General features: G+C 37.1%; 2 protein-coding genes across 2 annotated transcripts in view; one reads left to right on the top strand and one right to left on the bottom strand.

Annotated features, from left to right (window-relative positions):
* Positions 1 to 4,543, bottom strand: part of LOC124276124 (vacuolar protein sorting-associated protein 54-like) — a 58,433-nt gene extending 53,890 nt beyond the window's left edge. The window contains exon 1 of the mRNA XM_046711790.1: positions 4,165 to 4,543. Coding sequence (XP_046567746.1) covers positions 4,165 to 4,420 — 256 coding nt within the window. The 5' untranslated portion in view covers positions 4,421 to 4,543. The remainder of the gene's footprint in view (positions 1 to 4,164) is intronic.
* Positions 4,544 to 10,148: 5,605 nt separating this feature from the next.
* Positions 10,149 to 13,086, top strand: part of LOC124276123 (WD repeat-containing protein 20-like) — a 33,038-nt gene continuing 30,100 nt past the window's right edge. The window contains exon 1 of the mRNA XM_046711789.1: positions 10,149 to 10,422. Within this exon, the coding sequence (XP_046567745.1) occupies positions 10,174 to 10,422 (249 nt within the window). The 5' untranslated portion in view covers positions 10,149 to 10,173. The remainder of the gene's footprint in view (positions 10,423 to 13,086) is intronic.

Genomic DNA, 13,086 nt, shown 5'->3' with positions numbered 1-13,086 from the left:
TATTGCTTTGCAGGTAATTTTACACATTAAATATTTACCATTAATGTATTGGTCAGAAATATATGCAACATGATGTCCTCTTGATAGTTTGCTTCCCCATTATTCTACATCATCAGCACCATTATCTACATCATGTATGTGTGTCCTTCAAACAAATCAATGATGCTGTCATAATGATTTTTTTGTTAGATATCATAACATAAACAGAAGCTACAGTCCGTTTGAGTCAGAAACGGACCGATGAATTGCAAATTTTATCATAGTACAAAATTGGCACATAAATATAAATAGTACACGTTTATCATTTACTAATACCCAACAGCTTTCTTATATTTGAAAATTTTCCGGACTCCACCCAAAAACTTGTTTAAGAAACTATCATTAAAATATTGACACAGTTCACTATTTGTTACGAGGGAGGAGTGCAGAGAAAGGGACAGCCAGGTGTTCGAGAACGGATGGAAACGGCACAGCACAGGTTAATGAATAAATAACTTTGTCTGTGAACGTGCTTCTCGAACACCAGGCTGTCCCTTTCTCTGCACTCCTCCCTCGTAACAAATAGTGAACTGTGTCAATATCTTAATGATAGTTTCTTAAACAACTTTATTATTTTTAGGACAAAAATTCTGCAAAAACCTCACAGAGTTGGTATGATGTTTTGATTATGATCAGCGTTTCATTGAGTATGTTATGTTTATTAGTTTTCGAGTTAGATTGCAATTCATCAGTCCGCTTTTGAGCCAAACGGACTGTAATGATGATGTGCATATATGGGTGGTCAGGCTCGCTGACTTGATTGACATGTCATTGTATCCAAATTGCGTAGATTGATGTTCATGCTGTTGATCACTGGATTGTCTGGTCCAGACTCGATTATTTACAGACCGCCGAGTGCCGCATAAAACTACACTCACTCACTGACTCAACACTGCACTATTCAAACTGTATGAGGACGCCTGTATATAACCAGGTCTGGTCCCGACAACCCAGTGCTTGATGTCATGAGCATCAGTCCACTTCATCAGGATACAATGTCATGAAATCAACAAGTTGCAGAGCCTTACTACCCAATCCAACTATCCTTACAATACAGTATTGACAGCTCAGACCTATTCTACCTCAGCTTCCCAAAAGGGACAGTATAAGCAAATAATGAAGCATATCACTTTATGAACAAGTGTTTGCCACTAACATGGCAATGGCCCCTAACACAAATAAGGTCAAGGTTAGCTTAAAATGACTGGTGTTTGTGTAATCACCCAATGTAGGCTGCCGAAATAATTGAAGACATTGGGTGCAACGTTTTATGAGATATTGCGTTTACATAAGTTCGAAAAGTGGTCAAATCGACTGGTGTCTGGGTAATCCCCCAATGTAGGCTGTCACCAAATTTCAAGATATTGGGTACAAGAGTTCATGAGATATCGCATTAACGAGAATCAGGAATACATAGTCCCCTGTTCTGCGGTGCGATGGGGGGACAATAACAGATTCTTGCTTAGTGCATAAAGAAATGTTTCATTGTAGACTATTACACTGTTATCACCATTCTTTACTCATGAACTTGTAGAATGTATATCAAACAATCAGTAATAAGTAATGCCACAATCCAAGTCATGCATGCTATGTAACCTACAACTGTTTTAAATCATGTTGCCATGTATACGTGTTGATGTAAATATCATTTATCATCTAATGGAGGGTGTTATCTGTGCAATTAAGCAATCTGATAAACTTGGTATCCATATCTGATAACTATGCAAATTACATCTATCCACGAACTACTACCACAAAACTCCATACACGCCATGTGAATCCTACAACGTTAACATTTCATTGATGACGTTGTCGCGAGTTTACATTGTTTGTAAACAAACATGGCTGCCCCCATTCTCAAAATTGGTGATTCTGTAAGAATTGATGACAGAGGTTCTGGAGTCGTTACTGTGGTGATTGACTTTGGAAAACATGAAACGGAGAACTTCGTTCAAATTGAAGGTATGGATTATGAGGCACCACTGGAAGGCAATCGTGTAAGAAAGGTCCAAACCAAGAATTTCAATCTATCGATCATAATTTAGACGACGAATCGTTTCCGTCAGGTATCGGAAACCTATATTGATGAGGTGATTACCCGCAATGAAAATAGAAACATAGCTAAGAAAACCGTGCCCGATTTTGTTGTTCTTTTTAAGACAGACAGATCTTATTTTAAGCATGAGTTATGTTTGCACTGTATTAGCGACTAGTCACAACCATATGCCGCCATCAAGAATGACCTTCACCTTGGTGTACCGCTAAGTATTCTTACGCGACTGCTCAATTCTCTTCAAATAAATTCATGTATGAGTTGCTTTATTTTTTAGACTAATTTTAAGAATGACATTATATGATAAAGAGATTATTAACCTTGTGGTTTCCGTATCAATAATATCATATATTAGGAATATAAATTATGTATTATGCTTGCCAAAGGCTCGCATTTATTCCTAATATATGATATTAATTATAAGGAAACAAACTCGGTTAATCATCTCTATATATGGCCTGTAGTTGTAAAGTGATTCCCCACCCACAATGATTACTAATTAAAGATACCACTTCACCACGTGTACCTGTAAGCATGTTCAGTGTAAGCAGAAACCATATAATATTATATGGTCTCTGGTGAAGTTAGTGAAACATTTGTCAAACAGGCAGAATTAGAATTATTGATGGAATAAATTTCACCAATTATGCTTGACTGCATGATTAAATGATACTCTACTGACATTCTGCTATCAATTTGGAAAGGAAGTGATACTGATTAATCAGAGGTTTCAATAACATTATCTTGGAAATAGGTGATTTGGCATCTGCATCACCATGGCAACCAATTTCATTAAATCGAGATCTTATGTCTCTGCTGCAAAACAAAGATCTGAGGACATCCCTGTACAGGTTGTGTCTGATAAACCTTTCACAAACTATTAGCGACCAATGAAATGACTGATGAGAAGTCAATATTACAGTCACAAAGTAAATTTCTTTGCCCATATGGACTAGGCTCCCAAACATATTTTGTTCTTGATTCAAAAAGTGAAAATTGACAAACAGAACTTTTTAAAATGTGCAACATATCTCACAGATTGTACGGCAGTACTTCCCATGGGTTTTGCAAAGTTTCATTTTGTGAGATTGTCATGGAAGTGCATATTTATAGAGAAGTACTAAATAATTAAACTAATAAACCTAATTAATATAAATATTTGCTTGGTTACAAATTGCAGATGTTTCTACAATATTTGAAGTTTGTGTGAAAATGCCTTTTGGGAAGAAAACATGATAGTGATAGACTAAAAGAGTGTATTTCAACACTAACTCTTCTTCCTTGTCTGTCACATAACTTAACATAGTTAACATGGATAGCTACACATAAACATGGCATGGCAGTATTATAAATGAAGCTTGTGTGTGATCTGTGATGTTTGTGAAGATATCCTTGCAATAACCATGATAAATTACCCTACTGTTAAAGAATAAAGACTATTGGGCCCTTTATTTCAATTTCCAAATATCCAAACCTCTGCAATAGCTCAAATCCTGAAAATAATAAGTTCATACTGAAATAACTTGCTGATAATAACTTGTGCCACATGCATGATATATGATCTGTTCCTATTTATGCACAGACAGTACAAAGTCTTTGTCTATGTAATTGGTTACTGCTTAATTAGAAAATTAGAAAATGAGTTGTCCTATTTGTGGCTTCAACTTAGCTAAATCAATTTTGTTAACCTAAACTAACATGTAAACATTGATAACTAGATATCACGTTTCAATCTTAGTCACTTAACTATTATGAGAACTGCTTCAGTGATATCTTTAGAAGATGCTACCCATATCATCTTATTCTACTGCGAATTGCAATTATGACAAGAACAACTAGGTCTATAAGCAGATTATATATTTCATAAATATTCTTTTCGTTTTGTATCTTTTACAGTGCCTGTCATGAAAGTCAAAACAGATAAATCATAAATGGATTTTTTGTGATAATTAAGTCTAAATCAAACTGGTTTAGAACGACTATTAGATTACATGAAATAATAAACTTATTTATAATGTGACTGACACTTCAACTAGTTCAACTCGTCACTTGTCATGATCAGCTGACATTACCTGTGTCCCCACTATAAACATGATCTCTGGCGACGTGATCCTCATAGTCTCTGTCACTTACACCCTCCAAAGGAAGCGAAGGACACACGCCATTCATTCCGTAACGACACACATATGATCCTCCCTCTTTAGAGCAGTGGAAATCACGAAGGTGTTGACAAAATTCTCGGGGTGATTTGAAAACAATCGCTTCACGACAGAAAACACATTTCTTCCAAGAAACTTGTGCCTTTTGTACTTCATGCTTTGTGGACATCGTCTTTGCTTGACAAAAATATTACATCAACAACTCTATAACAATCTGTAAGGCGTCTGTCGCCTTCTATATACCGGTGTATCGATGAAATATGCATCGGAAGTCACAATCTGTCGCCATATTGCTTTCCCATAATGCCACAGTTATGGAACGTGGCAGGTGAAGGTCGTTCAGTTGTTAGGCCGATTGTCACCTAAAAATTATGTCACACCACAGATCTGAAAAAGCAAATTAAGTCAAACCTATCACTTAAGATGTAACATATCTCAGTTTAAATTTTAATATAACTGCATCTGAACAGCCAATATGTCACTGAACGAAAAGTGAAACATAGTTTAAAATATATAAATACTTTAAAACATATGCATCAAGTTCACATGTTCATTTGTGAACAAATTGGGGACATATTTAAGATGAACACAAGTCATCATTATTTTTTTAAGTGCGTTGATATAAAACCCATAATAAGTGCCAATAACATTACAATCAGAGCGCACTACTCCTTATATTGGTTCTTAATCTAAAAGAGTTTTTATGACAGTTTCAGAAAAAAACCCACATTTTTACAAGCCATGTTAGAGACAAAGTTAGGTTCTAGTTTATTATCCAGGTCCATTGAAAACATGTAAATTAACGAAGTATTACTACGTTTCGACTTTCTTGTTTTCTGTAAGACCACCATACAAATACAATGATATTTTTGTTTGTTGTTGTAACTCCGCACTCAGCAATGTTCCAGATTTATATCAGCGGTCTGTAAATAATCGAGCCTGGACCAGACAATCCAGTGATCAACAGCATGAACATCGATCTACGAAATTGGGATACGATGACGTGTCAACGAGTCTGACCACCCGATTCCGTTAGTCACCTCTTACGCCAAGCATATGGGTTGCTGAAAATTAATTCTAATCCGGACCTTGACGGGTCAAATACAATGCAATTCGTATATCAATATCAAAAACACATGACCAACGAAAGTTCCTTACTTTTGAACTGGCTCACACAAATAAATGGAAAGAATATGTTAGAGCTTTAAATTTGACTCACAATAGGCTACATTTGAATTACAGATTTCAAACAAAACACAAAATGAAATAGAATTGATTACCTAATTTTCTTTAATTTTTTTTTGTTTACAGACCGCCTCCGTGGTGTAGTGGTTTGAGCGTCCGCCTGGAGAGCGGAAGATCGCGGGTTCGATCCCCGGCCACCTCATACCAAAAGACGTTAAAATATGGTACTTGTTGGTCCCTGCCTGGCGCTCGGCATTAATGGGTACAACAAGGTCTGGTCGGCTCGGAGTCAGTATAATGTGTCTGAGTGGGGTTTTCATGCTTCACTGCGGCATGGTATCTCAGTGGGCTAGCACTATAAAACCAGCTTAAGTCTGGGCTAGTACAAGCAGCCGCACATACACACGCATGCACATCGTCATATGAGCGAAATATTCTCAAGCACGGCGTTAAACCCAATTTCACCTCACCTCTTTTTTACAAAACGGTCAAACGTATTAGTCATCGTCATTTATCAAATATATTGATTGCGAATAATATAAAATAGACTCTTTCAAATATGGCATCACCAATGGGTATGTTAAAACATGACACCGACTCTGGACGCTAAGTTCATTACAAAAGCAGTGTTGTAAACGAAAAATGCATTTTCAAAATGGGAATTGCCAATACACAGACAATATAACATTTGATTATTGTAATCGTGGAAACTTGCATTTAAAATATTACAGTTCACTGTAGCTGTAAATCATCAGCCGTGTTTTGCTAAATCAGCAGGATCTGAGAATAATGACAGACGCCCCAGTAAAATCTGCCGATGCCGAATCGATGTTGTTTCATTACACAAATTAACGCAACTGGTTGTCAGTGATATTGTCCTGGTCCACATTCTATAGCCGCCTGCACGCAAAACATTAATGTGGTAATCTAAGGACATCTCAAAAAGACTGTCTGGTGTGCACCGATTGATATCTTTTCTTGTGTGAAGAGAAAGAGTCCACCATTCGCAGATCCCAGACTAACGCTGTCTCTGATTATATATGGTGTTTATATTAACAAACAATACCTTAATTTGTGCGTTGAAAAGGAGCCCAAGTGAGATTTGAGATCCAGAACTTGAACCTTGGAAATATATCTTGCTTCAGTTAGGGCTTTAGCATTGCAGGAAAGACTGGGCAGTAGGAAAAATATTGGGTTCAGTGACTGTGAAACAGACAAGTAGATCACGTCTGGGATCCAGGAGTGAGTACAGACTGGAAAAAAATAAATTGTTTGGGCAACATTGTTTCAAGGTATTGATTTTGTTGACTTGTGTCTTACTGTTTATGTTTACGTTAAATGCCATCATGACAAAATGGAGGCAGCTCACTCATGCAATAAAGTACCATCCAATCTATGTCCACAGATGCGCTTACTGTGAATTCCATTTCAGCGTTATGCATGTGATGCAGTGTCTGTGTATGTGTGACCCTTGTGTATATATTTCTTAACGTACAGTGTACGCTCTGTCAAGTTTCATGCTTCCTTTCAAAATATCGATAGTTTCTCTTATTGCGTTCCATGTCCATATCCTCGTCGTTATTGGGGCTGTGGCGTAGCCCAGTTGTTACAGCGCTCTCTCCTCACACTGAAGACCCAGGTTCGATTCCCCAATCGGGTACCATGTGAAAAGCCTGTTTTTGGTGCCCCCCCCCCCCCTGTGATATTGGTGAAATATTTCTAAAAGTGGTATAAAACAACATTCACTCACCGATGTCGTTATTTCATTTTCATTCCCTTATATAGATTTGTATGATCAATATTGGCAGTATTAATCAAGACCGAACCGTTCCCTGTGAACTCGCCATGATTAACAGAAGACCGGATTAACTCGTTGGTATAAATAGAACGCAAAGGCCTCTTCATTGCCAAAAAAAAATTAGTAAGGTTTTAAAAATGCTCTTGGATGACGGTGTTTCCGTAACAACAGGGTGTGGACTAACGGTTTCAGTGCAAACAATATTCACAATGGCTACGCATGTATTGAAATATTTTCTTCTTCTCGACGGGGTCATATGTATGCAGCATATGTAGGTTATGATTCACAACATGCGTCGTAGCAGATACGCGAGGTAGTTTAATATAAAGCGGCTGTTTGAAAGGTTAACGCCGTGTGTTGTATGACAGACGTTTAAAGCAACGTGCCTCTGTTGTCAAACCTTCTCAGTGGCCACATATACATAAGCAGGACAAAACGCTTCTACAGTCTCATAGAACCAACCAACCCACCCACGTGTGTTATACGTGTATTGTGATTTGCTGACATTGCAAAAATTCAAGGGAAAATTTATGTGGGTGTTAATAATTTAAGGTCCTATTACACAATGCCTCGCTTGGAAGTCTTGATAGGCCCTTCTGAACAGGACAAATATATAAGAGAAAACAAAGACTCTTTGCTTGAATAAATTCAAAAGAATGCAGGTATATATGTACGTCTTTTACTAGTGCACATTCAACTGTGTCATAATGACAAATTAGCCACACACAAAAAAGAGAAAAGGAAAAAGAAATTAAGTTTTTCTGAGTATTTGGGAATGGGATATTCAAAAACAACAATTTCGTCTTGCGGGTTTGAATGGATATTTCGAGTGTGTAAACAGATTAGGCGTTTTCGTTGAGCGTCAGTAATGTACATACATGTATATAGGTCGGGTAGTCGTGTGCACAACACTTACATAACACTTAAGGCCCTGTAACAAGAAATGACACACAAACGTGATAGGAAATGAATATCTCCTGAACCGAATCATATTTTGTTAAAATACTTGCCAGTTGAACGTGTTACAGACATTTAGCTCTCAAATGGTCCCCAGATTACATCTGTCGTAGTCTCTGAACTGAAAATATGTTTAAATACTTAATTACAGATAGAAGCCTTGAGAATCACTTGATTTAGGAAACGGAAGAAATATATTTGCAAAAAAAAAATATAAAAAATCCCCGTTTCATATGTTTCTTGTTTCAGGATTTGTATCAGTGTCCACATCCTCACTTCTCCTGGGTAAACAATCGATTCTAGTGATTGATATCATGAGCAAAGATCCCCGTCGTAGGGGTACTAGGGCATGAAATGCAGTCACCGAGGCTGAATACTGATCTATTTTGTCGCATCTTACGACCAACAGAGAGACAAACTGAGACAATGTAGTTATGTATTCATATATACTAACAGCTAGTCTCTGAAATGAACACATTTTACAGAAAATAAAAGTTTTAAATTATAACTATAAATACAATAGAAAGGAGCCCAGAGACTGTCTTCATTTTCAGAAACTGAAACTGCGGTAATCTTGACTTGCCACACATTCAAGACTTGCATGGGCTGCATTGGGTATATTTGTTTCAAGGTCTGTATGACAGACTAAAAATTTATTTATTTTAGTAGTCATGTAAATAGTATTACATAAACTAAACGGTTTGCCCTGAGATCTGAGTTGGAGAGACCAACTACAGAAGCAGAGTCCTTGGCCCAGTGTAATGTAGACATGTTTCAAGGAATATATGCCACCCTGACTGTTTATGACCGTACCAGTCGGCAGTGTGGAAAACAAAAACGATTTGAACGGGCTTCCTTCTCTTCTCGAAGGCTCAAGCTGTGGACATAGCCTAGTGGTTAAGCGTCCGCTCGTCACCGTGTGAAGCCCATTTCTGTTGTACCACCGCCGTGATATTGCTGGAATATTGCTAAAAGCGGCGTAAAACCATACTCACTCACCCTGTCATAGTAGCATGACAGCAATATCTGTGTAAAGGCTTTGCTCTAAGAGGTGACCCTCACCTCCGTGCTGCTCTCAGTCACGTCACAACAACATCCTACAATCATTGTATGTTATTATGTCAGTCTTCAAGATTGGGATCTCAGTTGTATCAGGGATACTCTACAACTCCTTATAGAGTCTCCCTGGTTGTATATATCTGCATGCTATAAATATTGTCTATGCATAGCCACGTATTTACATTCTAGGCCTAAGCGAATTAGGGCCGTTGTCTCTTTATACGTGAAGTAGTAATTACTGCAAGAGTGATGGACGTCATAAAATTTAAAAGGTTATATAGGAATAGAAATCCATGGACCTGATTCTCGCGATGAATTATTTAAATCACAACACGCAGGGCGCGCGCACTACCAATATATTAGCCGAGAGCCGCGATGCGGTCCTATACAGTCATGTCTTGACTGTATAGGACCGCATCGCGGCTCGGCTACCAATATATTAGTCCATATATGTGTCCGAGCCAAGGGTTTACCGAGTACACAGGTATATCGCAAAAAGATGTTAGTCATTAGTGTCGATCATCTGTCAATCAGCTTCTGCGTGCAAACAGGGACAGGCTTGATATTGCCCATATGGCCAATCTGAAACTCGATTTCACGTTTTGATATTCCGCCTACGTTGTTTTCCTATCGTAGACTTCCTATCCTCGCTTGGAGACAACAGTGCACTCAATATGACCCTATTAAAGACATTTCCTAAACATTGTTCAGGAAAAAAGACTAACTGTATTGTTCACGAGTCTATGAGGGATAGTTCTCTCAAATCATCTATTGCAATGCGTCAACGTGTTGCTGTCACAACGTCACTGAGTCATTGAGAACCACGTGTATTTGTTTTGAACAATAAGGAAGCTATTATATGAGCATGCGCTGTGACTGGCATATCCGGGCACCTGCAAGTAGTGTCAGGAGTTTGTCCCAACATGGCGGCACAGAGTGAGGGAGGTGGCAGAGATGAGTTAAAAACCCACTTTGCCACCAGAGAGGGCACTTACAAATTAATGCCATTGTCAGAATATTCGAAACCTTCACGAGTGGCATACAATGGACAGACTAACACACCAGTTAAAGTGTCATTTGTGAATGTCAACGATGGGTCGGGGTCCCCCGATCGGATCTGTTTTAATGTTGGGAGGGAGTTATACGTTTATGTTTACAAGGGTGTTAGAAAGGTGAGTCCTATCATTGACGTCTGCTGAAGCTGACAACATATCTGAACTGCCGAGTAATTAATCATGGCCATTCTCTCGCTTGGCAAACCAAACGTATGAGCTTCAATGGAATCGTGTCGAATGGAATGACGTGATATTTCATGCTTCTGTTCGTCACACCCAACGACTAATCACCTCAATTTCTGCTTCCTCCATCTTTTGTGAGGAGGTAACATCTCATGCAACATTATTATAAACATGGAACCACTTTTATACATTGCTCATGCCATTTTCTTTGTCGATTTTACGTCTGCTAATCATCTTATCTATACAGTTTATTGCGAAACGGTGAATATTTTCAACCGGAACAGGAAGTGACATTTGGTGCAGTTTATATACGAAGCATAAGATCTACCTGCTGTTATTTCGGAAGCAATTCAGTGATTGCAAATTCTTTCAAAGGACCTATCATCACTATAGATTGCTTAAACAGCCGTGGTGGAGATAGGCCTACTTATTTTGAAGAGAACTAGTGTAGTCATTTCTCAATATTGTTTGCAAAATACATGTATCAATTAGGTTTTTTAAGAACAGGTTTGCAAGTAAAAAGACTGCCCTATTCCATCTTACTTATATTATTACCGTATGACTGTGTATATTGTCTGGAGCCCAGTCTAGGTCCAGATGTAGTAATTAGTGGCTTGAATGTGAGGCATTGTCTTTATCTAATTATGGCAACTATTTTATTAATGGGTTTATCAACAGAACATAATTTGAGTGTTTAAATGGCAGTTATGAAACTTGCTAGGTCTGGAACTTATCACAGGTGTAGTTTGTCTTTACACTGTGATGATATTACAGTTTTGAAAACTATTTTTGTGAATAAGTTGTCATATTAAGTAATATTCATTATACTTTTGAAAATAGTGACCATGATCTGCATTACAGTTACCACAAAGCAAATTTGACTAATCTGACATGTTCATTTTGTTTAATTTTCAGTAAGTAATAATCATCATGATCATTATACACATAGTTTACAATTCCTGAGTTATTTTAGCAATCCATACTTTATTAAATATGTAAAATATGCACCATTGTTTAGATGAAATCCTTCATTGAAAATAGTGCAAAGCACTTTCAAAGAATTTTGGGAAACATGTTAGACAAATGAGGTATATTTCACTAGTGGTGAACTGATACAATGGTTCATTGTGAAATTTCATGCAACAATATGCTCCTTGATAAATTGACATAAATATGCTAATCTAATTGTGAATTGTATCATGAATTATGTATCATGATACATATTGTATTGTGACCTTGCTGTATCATTGTAAACTATATTATCCAAGGTATGTGAAGTAGTGGTGTAACGATTTGTCGATAATATCAATGTTTACATTGTCAACTACGCGATACGAGTGCATCGATACAAAACACATTTAGGCAATATATCAGGATATTTATATCGCAAGGGTCCATGATACATCGATGTATTGCCACAAGAGATGATATATCCCGATACAACTTAAATACTGCTTAAAGGAGTATTGCATTAGGAATAGGAAAGGAGTCTCTTTGAAATTCTTCTGTCAAAACAAATTGAACTTCAAAGGAATTTGTTTGTGTCTGTTATCTTTGTTACATGAACAAAGTAGTTGTGTATAAGTATAAGCCAGAGAGTGTGAACATTTTACAAACTCAGACGTTGTGAACTGTAGGATACTTGTCTTCAAGTAATTGAAATATGCAGATATGTTTTAGTTGTTTGACAAATAACACCATTTATTAACAACTATGAACGATGTCTTAGCTCTTTTAAGAAAGAGAACAAAGAGAAGATAAAATTTAGAAAGCAGACTAAAGAGTTTTTTTCAGTGATTCTGAATTCTGATATAAATTACATTGAGTTGTTTTTGAAAGCATTGGTGTAGAAACACAACTTCCCAAGGGAAACTTCACTTTCAAATGTATATATATATTAGATCAAGGTAACAAATGAAGTTTCAGTCATTTTATCTAACATATCTGTTCTGTTATTAGAAATTGTAAAGTATCGGGATACATATTGTATCGCCACTATTCTATCGTGATGATAATCGTCTCGCGGGTTCCTTGCCAATACTTTCATGATATATCGTCTCGCCTCATTAAACTGATATCGGTATATATCGTCTCGCCACTTAGGCCATGATACACAGCTCTAATGTAAAGGGGTAAACTTTATGCTGCTTGTAAGAAATTTGGTAACTACACTTTGGTACTATGGCATGCTGTTCACTGAGCACTTTTTCACTCTTTTAAAAAAGTGTAATTTTGCTGTTCATCAGCTGTCATTGAAGACTGCTACTATTTTGAGTGGATATTCCATCTATTCACTTCAACTTCTTCGCTCAATGGATAAAATTTATGTTCAGTTAAAGTTCTCTTGAAATCTTCATTATAATATAACCACTGTGAAAGAGAAACTGAAGGAAAATAAGATTTTCGTGAATACTAATCATGCTGACAGACTGGATTCATGCAATGAAATATTTCCTGTGTGTCACATGTCATAGCTTTTAGTCGAACTCTAACGTATGTTGAAATTATGGTGTCTTGAAGTAAAAGCTTGGTCCCTTTGCATGCTTTGTTTATTCATTTAGTTTTTGTTTGTGTTGAACCTTAAATAACTGAAAGAAT

Source organism: Haliotis rubra, unplaced genomic scaffold, assembly GCF_003918875.1.
Source record: "Haliotis rubra isolate DU_JTF1 unplaced genomic scaffold, ASM391887v1 Scf206, whole genome shotgun sequence".
Taxonomy (NCBI): domain Eukaryota; kingdom Metazoa; phylum Mollusca; class Gastropoda; order Lepetellida; family Haliotidae; genus Haliotis; species Haliotis rubra.
Note: the sequence above shows the minus strand (reverse complement) of the source record. Positions and strands in the feature narration are given on the sequence as shown.